Source organism: Cajanus cajan, chromosome 9, assembly GCF_000230855.2.
Source record: "Cajanus cajan strain Asha chromosome 9, NIPB_CcT2T_4, whole genome shotgun sequence".
Lineage (NCBI taxonomy): Eukaryota > Viridiplantae > Streptophyta > Magnoliopsida > Fabales > Fabaceae > Cajanus > Cajanus cajan.
In genome coordinates, this window is record NC_138525.1 from 11985604 (window position 1) to 11994663 (window position 9060).

The 9060-nt window shown below is 33.4% G+C and overlaps 2 protein-coding genes and 1 long non-coding RNA gene across 3 annotated transcripts; all 3 read right to left on the bottom strand.

The window, feature by feature from the left end:
• Window positions 1-3132: 3132 nt before the first annotated feature.
• On the bottom strand, window positions 3133-5037 carry LOC145949279 (uncharacterized). The gene is made up of 7 exons (XM_083063951.1): window positions 4656-5037; window positions 4321-4583; window positions 4080-4247; window positions 3908-4012; window positions 3757-3829; window positions 3581-3676; window positions 3133-3494 (listed from the first exon to the last, which is right to left on the bottom strand). Exons 1-7 carry the CDS (start codon window positions 4677-4679, stop codon window positions 3405-3407), a joined length of 819 nt encoding a protein of 272 aa, XP_082920077.1. The 5' UTR covers window positions 4680-5037; the 3' UTR covers window positions 3133-3404.
• On the bottom strand, window positions 5037-5557 carry LOC145951840 (uncharacterized). Its single transcript, XM_083063952.1, has 2 exons — window positions 5380-5557; window positions 5037-5297 (listed from the first exon to the last, which is right to left on the bottom strand). Exons 1-2 carry the CDS (start codon window positions 5524-5526, stop codon window positions 5043-5045), a joined length of 402 nt encoding a protein of 133 aa, XP_082920078.1. The 5' UTR covers window positions 5527-5557; the 3' UTR covers window positions 5037-5042.
• Window positions 5558-5611: 54 nt separating this feature from the next.
• Window positions 5612-6386, bottom strand: LOC145951841 (uncharacterized). The gene is made up of 3 exons (XR_014429777.1): window positions 6366-6386; window positions 5977-6238; window positions 5612-5903 (listed from the first exon to the last, which is right to left on the bottom strand). It is a non-coding gene; the product is annotated as an uncharacterized LOC145951841 (long non-coding RNA).
• Between the last annotated feature and the right edge of the window lie 2674 nt (window positions 6387-9060).

A 9060-nucleotide genomic window follows, 5' to 3' on the forward strand; every position in this document is an offset into this window, starting at 1 on the left:
CAAATGAGCAATTACAAGAGGAACCCTCACCAGCCTTTGAAGCTTACTCGATACTTTAACATTTTGAGCTGCAGCAACAAAGTGAGCCACCCTCGATAGTGCAACAATTACTTCACCACGTGGACAATCATGACTTGCCTCCTCTCCCGGATCAAATAGAATTACCTCAACTCTTTGACCAGGAGAATTTCATTCCTCACTTCACTCAACTTTATAGCTCGGATATATCCCGTCAGCACTTGCCTCACAACTTTGACTTTAATTTTTTTTGACCCAAAAGCCTGGAAGTAGCAGCAACAGCAATAGTTTCACGACACCAAACTGTTCTAAGTTTCTTCGCTCAATTTTACATAAGATAGAGATTCATATTTAATATATAGAAGTTTATGTGAAAATGGAATAATATTCAAAAAGATAAAGTGTTATCACATTTCTTGTTAAAAATAAAAAATAAAAATATTTTTTTTTTGTAAAAAACATATATTTTGTTGTCTATTTAAGAAAGAGGAGCTGCATAAGGCAGGTCAGTTTTTTAAATCAAAAAAAAGTTTTTGTCATACCGTAAAATATTTTCTAATCTCTTGATATTTTGACATTTGTCGAAGTGGTTAGGTAATTGTTAAAATAATTGTGATGGATATTATAATCATAATGCATAAAACAAATTTTCTAACAATATAAATTATATTATTTACATATACTAAATGTGTAAACAGTGCATTCAAGTAGCTGATATCATAGTTTTAAAAACCGGACCGGTCATCGAACCGGTTAAGGTACTGGGTCAGTGGGTCAAAGGTTGAACCGGTGGGTCACTAGTTGAACCGCATGACTCGATTTTTATTAAAAAATATTTATATTAAATATATTTTATACTTATAAATTTTAATAAATTCATATCTTATTTTAAATTTCAATTTTTCTATCTTATTTAAAATTATTTTTATTTTTATTTTGTAAAAAAATACATAAAAAAATTACATGTTAAACGGTATATTAATACAAATTAAAAATATAAATAATATGTACATATATAATATGCTTGCAATTAATATCACAAAATAATATATGTAATATTTACATAGATATTGCATTATTAAATATATAATTTAAAATTAATAATATACTATAAAAGTTATTTAAGTTGTATATATTGCAAACAAATATATTAGAACAAGTAGTCATTGTTATATTTAATAAGACTCCTTGCTTTTTCATTAAAAGATTCAATTTTCATTATTATTTTTGTGATTTATAGTCCCTTAAAAATTTTTAAAAAAAATAAGAAAAAAAGGTGGTTGAACCGGTTTGACCCACCGGTTCACCGGTTGAACCGGAAAATTGACCGGTTCAATCTGGTTTGAAACGGGTCGACTGCATAACCGATCCAACTTCAGATTCGAACCGGCTGGACCACCGGTTCCCGGTCCAACCGGTCCGACCGGCCGGGTCGGTCCGAGTTTTAAAACACTGGCTGATATCTTTATCAAAGTTATGACTAGACAGTGCCATCAGTTTCTTATTATCAAATTATTGCTAGTTAACTTACCAATATCAATTTGACGGGAGATGTTAATATATATTTAATGTAATTTATTACATGTTTTAATAGGATTATCATTATATTATTTTGTACATAGCATAGTTGTATTATTTTGTACGTAGCATATATTCTAGCTGTTAGAAAATACCCTATAATATTTCTTAGACTAAAGAATGTGAGACGGTTTTTGTGACGTTGCATATTTTGATTTAATACAAAAGAAGAAGAATAAAGAATTATTTGAAAGCATAATAAGAAATCATGATAGAGGTTGGAATCAAGAGTTTCAAATATTTACAGTCTTTTTTGTTGTTTTGTGATAGGTTATTTCTTTTAGGACTGAAGAGATTTGGCAAGGGAAAATGGAAAGATATTGCTCAAAAGGTTTTGTTGACAAAAACTAAAACCCAAATTGCGAGTCACGCTCAGAAATTTTTCCTTCACAAGAGTAGTATGAAAAAAAGAACAAGCATCCACGATCTAACATTAAACGATGACGCCGGCTTCGAATATGACCAACAAAATCGAGAAATAACAGGCTCACCAAGTAATAACTTGGTACAATAGTCGATAGATGAACACAGTCCAAATGAGCAATTACAAGAGGAACCCTCTCCACCCTTTGAAACTTATTCGGTACTTCAACATTTTGAGCAGCAGCAACAAAGTGAGGCACCCTCGACAGTGCAACAATTACTTCACCACGTGGACAATCATGACTTTCTTTCTCTCCCGGATCAAATAGAATTACCTCAACTCTTTGAGCAAGAGAATTTCATTCCTCACTTCACTCAACTTTATAGCTCGATATACCCCATCAGCACTGCCTGACAACTTTGACTTTAATTTTTTTTTTATCCAAAAGCCTGGAAGTAGCAGCAACAGCAATAGATTAACGACACCAACTGTTCTAAGTTTCTTTGCTCAATTTTGTATAAGATATAGATTCATATTTAATATATACAATATTTAATATATACAAGTTAATGTTAAAATGGAATATTCAAAAAGATAAAGTGTTATTACATTTCTTGTTAATAATAAAAAATAAAAATAAAAAGAGTTTGTCAACAAAATATTTGGAAAAAAGAGAGGTTAAAAATATATATAAATAAGAGAATATAAAAAGAGATAAGAGTTTGTTAACAAATGTTTTCGAAAAAAGATAAAAGGTCAAAATCCTTTGTTTAAAAAAATAGAAAATTATTCTAATCTTTTTAGGAAAAAGATAAAAGGTTAAAATCCTTTATATAAAAAATTAGAAAATATTATTCTAATCTTTTTATCCATAATAATAATAATAAGATTCAAACTTAAAATCTTTATGTATACTAGTTTAATCCCCTACCACCACTAGTACAGAAAGGGTCTTTTACGTCGTGTATTTTGACCCTTTTACGTCGGAAAAGGGTCCGACGTTAATACGGGAGTCGTAAATTTACGTCGCCTCTTAGAGGCGACGTAAATTTACGTCGGGGATTTCTCCAAACCGACGTAAAATGGGGCAAAATCATGCCACAATTTTACGTCGGAGATGGCTTTGTCCGATGTAAATTGTGGGAGTTTTTTTTTTAAAAACGTTTGTAAATTGATATACCCAACACCTGCATATAAATATAATCCAGAATACCAACTCTAAACCAGGCAGTCCAGAATAGAAATTCAAATTGTATTTCAAAATTGAATGACAAAAAGAAAATAATATATAAATCTTAAAAAACATAAATTATGACAATGTAAATCCTATTATCCTAAAAAAGCTATAAAACATGTTTGTCAATGCTATCTAACTAACTAAACTAACTAACTATCAAACTATAAACATAATATCTAACTAACTATCAAACTATAAACATAATATCTAACTAACTAAACTTAGAAAAAAATTTGCCCATTGTTCTCTTATCTTGAGAAACTCATCTTCGGGCAATGGAGATGGATCTTGAAAGACCTGAAAGGGTAATTTAAGTGTCATTAATATGCAATGTTAATTATTCTAAAGGTAAATATAGTTAAATAAATTTTGATATGAATTACCTGCGCCCAAGAATCAATAATACCCGCAGAAACTATGGCTTTCATCCAATACATGATGTAATAGCCACATTCAAACGAGTCTTGTTGCTTATTACACTAAAATGAGAAACAAATAACTATTAATTCCAAAGTCAATAAATTTAAATATTATTGATTGTATGAATTTATTTGCTAACCTTAGGGTATATGAAATGCAATGACTTTGATGATCTGGCTCTTCCACTTAATATATTAGCTCCAGACACGATTCTAACTAATTGAAATAAAAACAAATGTTAGCCAATATATATAATTAGTTTTAAAACATAATGAAAAATTTTTAGTTACCCATGTAATTGGCTTTTAATTTCATGGCTTGGTTTTCGATGAAGTGAACAAAACCACACCACAGTATATTCCTTAGGAATGATTACCATTAACTGCCAATGGGACCTACATTGTATGACAAACAAATTAGTTAAAAAATTACCATGATTAAAAAACCAATTAAAAAACTAACCCGTCAATGTATGGAGCCATGTATATATGTCTTCTTGAGTCACTCATCCATGTTTGCATATATTGTTGGATCTGGACCTGAGTGTTTCCTGATTTTTGGATGGATTGAGGCTCAATAAATCCATATACTTCTGCTTGTGCTTGCTCCACACTCAATTTGTCCATGTACCTAACACAAATAATTATTATAAGTTAAATGTAATTATTGTAAATTTAGACTCATAAAAGAAAATATGACTTACATGGCCCACAACTGTATGACAGATATATTTAACATGCAGTTTCCCCCAACAATCTCTAATGCATCAGGCAGAGATATGTATAGTGGAACATCAGAGCTATCAACTCCAAAAACTCTAATGTCCCACTGCAATTGAATTGGATGCTTCTTTATTCGTGGTAATTTGATTAGAAGCTTAGATATGGGATCATCCTCAGCTTCTGCGATATTGGCATCATGAACATGAGGTTCTCTCATGACCTCCTTACCACGATTGATAAAATCCTAAAGAAATAATCAAAATTAGTTAAACAATAATAGAATTATAAGAATCTAAAAGAGCAATAATATAATTACCTTTGCCCGTGATGAAAGCGGCATGACCAAACGTTTTGGCGAAGCTAAGAATGTGCCGGTTGCCTGCCCCACTAGTTGAACCTCTGTATTGGGCAAAGGCACTGGAGCAGCAACATCTTGAACTTGGTCAACCACAACCCGTGTCCAGTCTGGCTGTAGAGGGACACCATGGATGGTTGAGCCACCCTCAAATACTCGGCCAATAGCCACTAACCGTGGGGGGTCATCCTCAACATATAACTCACACCAGTTTGGTACATTAGTGTGAGTCTGATCCGGTGAGGGATCTGGAGCAGCACAACTCCCTTTAGTGCTGACTCGAACACCATCATGAGCAACTGCAGTCTGTTGCTGAGAACGAGCCAAAAGTTCAAACTTCTGTTCAAACTATTTTCCAATATTCTTCAGTTTCTCTTCAAACTCCATCTTCAATCTCTGCTCCAATTCCTGTATAACCTCTTGACTGCAAGAGTTGACAGTGCTCCTCGATGATCGTCCACCAAAGAAATCTCGGTAGCTCCAAGAACCACCAACACCACGCACACGACCTCCGTGCTCTGGCTTTCCTATAGCCGTTGTGAGGATATCATTCCGACCATCAGAAACAAATGAGCCCTGGGTGCTCTGCTCAACTAAACCCTCCTGCAACAATAAGGAAGATTAAAAATTCTTATGAATTAAATGAGTTGAAATGAAGAGTCTTAGTTTGCATATTTTTACTTACTATTTTACTAGCAACGACTCTTGCAGACTCAGAAGTCATTTGCCCATCTGGTTTTGTCCGGGCTGCTATCCACATCTCATGGCGGGGAGGTGACTCTACACGGTCAGCATCCTCAACCCCTGCTGCCTGTGCCTTAGCCTTCTTCATTTGCTTTTTTTTCTTTCATATCCCCCTCTTGACAATAGATGGGGTGCATTATTCTTGGCCTGTCGTTCTTGGGCAACTATTCTTTTAGCCTGCAATAATACAAAAAAGAAAATGAGATAAATTAAAATGTACCTTAAGTATTTGTGTCAATGTAAAAGTTATCAATAACTAACCTGCCACGAAGGGTCCAATCGAGTGGCACAAAATTGCATCCACTCCTCATCAGTGATCTGGTACTTTAGACAGGGAGTTTCATTTTGGCGCTCTCCAAATACATACTCCCGTGTCAAGAAAGTCTTGAAGTCTCTCCACCTGGTGGCAAGGGCAGATAACATCTTCCTCCTCATGCCCTCAGTGTTGGGAATGTCAAAATTTTGCTATGAAAATAACAACAAATAATAAATAATGTATTTTAGTTATATAATATTGAAAGGATGTGAAAGTATATACCTGAATATCCTGCCACATGAGGTTCTTGTCAACCTCCTGAACGTCATCCCATGATGGAATGATAATAGAAACATGTCATCGAGCTAGGACTCCCAAATAACTCTTAAACTTGGCAGCATTTGGGCCTGATGCCTTTCCAGAACGAGGATCCACCTCAACCGGTGTCCTCTCCTTGGCAATGCGCCCAGCTGTCAACCTAGACAATCGGGTGACAGATCTACCTTCCCTCCTTCCACTGCCAGACCCAGAATCCTCCATAATCCTGAAAAAAATTAAACTGTCATTATTAAAACAATGAATTAACTGAATAGACAAATAAAGTAAAAAAGATAATAATAATATAGCAACAAAATAACTAATAAAAAAATAAATAATACATAAACAGAAACCTATTAGGTTGGAATGTTTTCTTATATTCCTTCATCATGATCACTTCGATTCATTATCTATATATTAACACAAATTAACTATTGACTCAGTTATTCATAAATTTTCTAACCTAAACTACAACCCTAAAAAATCGATGGTAAACTAAAGGTCAATGCCTAAAAAAGTCTCTTCTTTAATGCATCTGGAACGGCCCGTACTGAAACTAGAACGGGCCGTTCCAGATCAAAAAATTACAACAACAAATTTCCAGCAGAACAGACCGTTCTCTTTGCAGAACGGCCCGTACTACTTGCAGAACAACCCGTTCTGCAAGGAGAACGGCCCGTTCTGCAAGGAGAACGGGCCGTTCCAGCGGAACAAATAGCAAAAAAAAAACAAAATAATTACGGGGACAACAAACTAACCTCAAACGACCAACGTGCAGACACTTAGAGACTTGGATACGTTGAATGTAGCAATAAACGCAGTGGGAGACTCAGAAATTCAGAGAAAATGAGAGGGGTTGTTTGTAAATTGTGAGCGCGGGAATGGAAAATACAAAGGTGGGGAATATAGGGCCATTTTTTACATCGGGTTTCGTTGTTCCGACGTAAATTTACGTCGGACTATAGGGGTTCCGACGTAAATTTACGTCGGACCACCTCTAGTCCGACGTAAATTTACGTCGCACTATGAGACTGCGACGTTAATTCCCACATTTACGTCGGACTAGGGGGGTCCGACGTAAATTAGTCTCCACTTAATTACGAAACTGCCACCGCGTTTTTACAACGTCAGTGTTTACTGTTTTTGACGTAAATTGGGTGACGTAAATACCCTTTTTTGCACTAGTGCACTAAGTTAACTTTAATTATTATACTAAAATTTACATAAACTAATTATAAAAGTATATTAATTTTGTTGCACATTAAATATGCTATATTAAAAAATTTAAACTTTTATCATCCATATATAATCCAACTCAGACCCAGAAAATTTACAACACTCTTACTTTCTATTCAACCAACTAAACTAAATATCCTAATATTTATTTTGAATTTAGCAAAATTAAAAAGTACTTTGACTTGGTCAATGAGTAAACTAAAAAAAACCCAGTTAGATAGAGTAAGATATTAATTTATGAAATCTAATCAACATCAATATAATTATATTTTTCAAAATTTGATTGAATAGAATATTTTGCCAGCCAGATATCTCTCATTAATCCATAGCTTTGATAAAAAGAAGATATTTTCATAATAACACGTATAATTAGTTAGTAAAGAAAAACTATATATACCGAGACGGTAAGCCCGAAAGTTGTGAATATCTATCCTTTGGCAGAAAACTTGCATGCTACAATTTTCTGAAGAATTGAAGTAGAAGTGGAAGTCATCAACGCCAGAAGAAAAGAATGGCTCCACACCTTAAGCAAGAATCTGTTGAGAAATTATATTATAATTTAAAATTTAAATTAAATATTTAATATAATTAATTTTATATAGCGTTCCAAAAACCAAAGGATTGTACGTGCACCTTGACCAAGACTCACAGTTTTTTCTTTTTCCTATTAGTTAGCACAGTACATGCACTTATTTTCTGAAAGTTTTGCAAAACAAATTTTTAAAACCGTTGCACGTACTGTTGAAGCTGAAAAAAAGGGAATCCAATTGTGCCTGTATACATATATTAATACGTGAGAAAAAGAAATAGATATAGACACAGCAAGTTCATTATCATCTCTCCCTCAATATTATTTCTATATAAAATCATAATTTTTGGAGTAGTGTTCTTTGGTTCGGGGATCTTTCGCTGCACTCGAACGGTGTAACGGGTTGACGTATCTTGGGAGAGAAGCGCACTATAAGACTCTAAATTACCAGTGCAGTGGGGGCGTTTTCTCTCTAAGGATAGCGCTCTGCGTGCTTCAACTCAGGCTACTCTAAACCTATTATTTAATATTCTAATTTGCTCTGTGTTTAATTAGTTGTTATTGATTGCTCTGTTTTAATTTTATAATATTCATTGTGTTGTTGATATTGGTTTTATTGGAAAATCTAAATATATTTTTTTTGTGTTCTATTAAATTTATTTTCTAACAATCTTAGACAGAAAATTTTCTTTTCTTGTTCAATATCAACATGTCTGCAATGAATATTTTAAAGTCTTTGAGTAGTAAGCCAGAAAAATTTACCGGTGAAAATTTTTTATGTTGGCAACAACAGATGAAATTTTGGCTTACAGAGTTGAATTTATTTTCTGTTATTTGAAATGAAAAATCGGAAAATTGTTCTGAATGTGCCTTGGTTGATGCTGGTTCTTCTAGTGATAAAAATATTTTGTGTCATGGTCGTATCTTGAGTGCTCTATCTGATAATATTTATAAAATATTTTGTCACACAAAAACTACTTTGGAGTTATGGGACGCTCTTGAACTAAAGTATGGTTCTGCTGAAAAGGGTTTAAGAAAATACTCTTGTGAAAGAATGATTTATTTTCAAATGGAAGATGGAAAACCTTTCTCTGACCAAGTTCATGAATTTGAAAATATTATTTATGATATGAAAATGAAAGAAATTACTTTGCCTGACATAATGCTTGTTAGTTTGTTAATTTCTAAATTGCCTCCTTCTTGGTCTGAATTTGCAAGAAGCCTTAAACATAAACCCGATCATTTCACTTTATCTGATTTATTAGTTACCTTGCGAATTGAAG

Excerpts from the sequence above, each read along its gene's own strand:
- LOC145951840 (XM_083063952.1), bottom strand. The coding sequence starts at position 5,526 with ATGAAGAAGGCTAAGGCACAGGCAGCAGGGGTTGAGGATGCTGACCGT. Across the intron at positions 5,298-5,379 it reads GAGTCGTTGCTAGTAAAATA|GAGGGTTTAGTTGAGCAGAG; the intron begins GTAAGTAAAAAT and ends TTATTGTTGCAG.
- LOC145949279 (XM_083063951.1), bottom strand. The coding sequence starts at position 4,679 with ATGCCGCTTTCATCACGGGCAAAG. Across the intron at positions 4,584-4,655 it reads CGCTTTCATCACGGGCAAAG|GATTTTATCAATCGTGGTAA; the intron begins GTAATTATATTA and ends TTATTTCTTTAG. Across the intron at positions 3,495-3,580 it reads TTATTGATTCTTGGGCGCAG|GTCTTTCAAGATCCATCTCC; the intron begins GTAATTCATATC and ends TTACCCTTTCAG.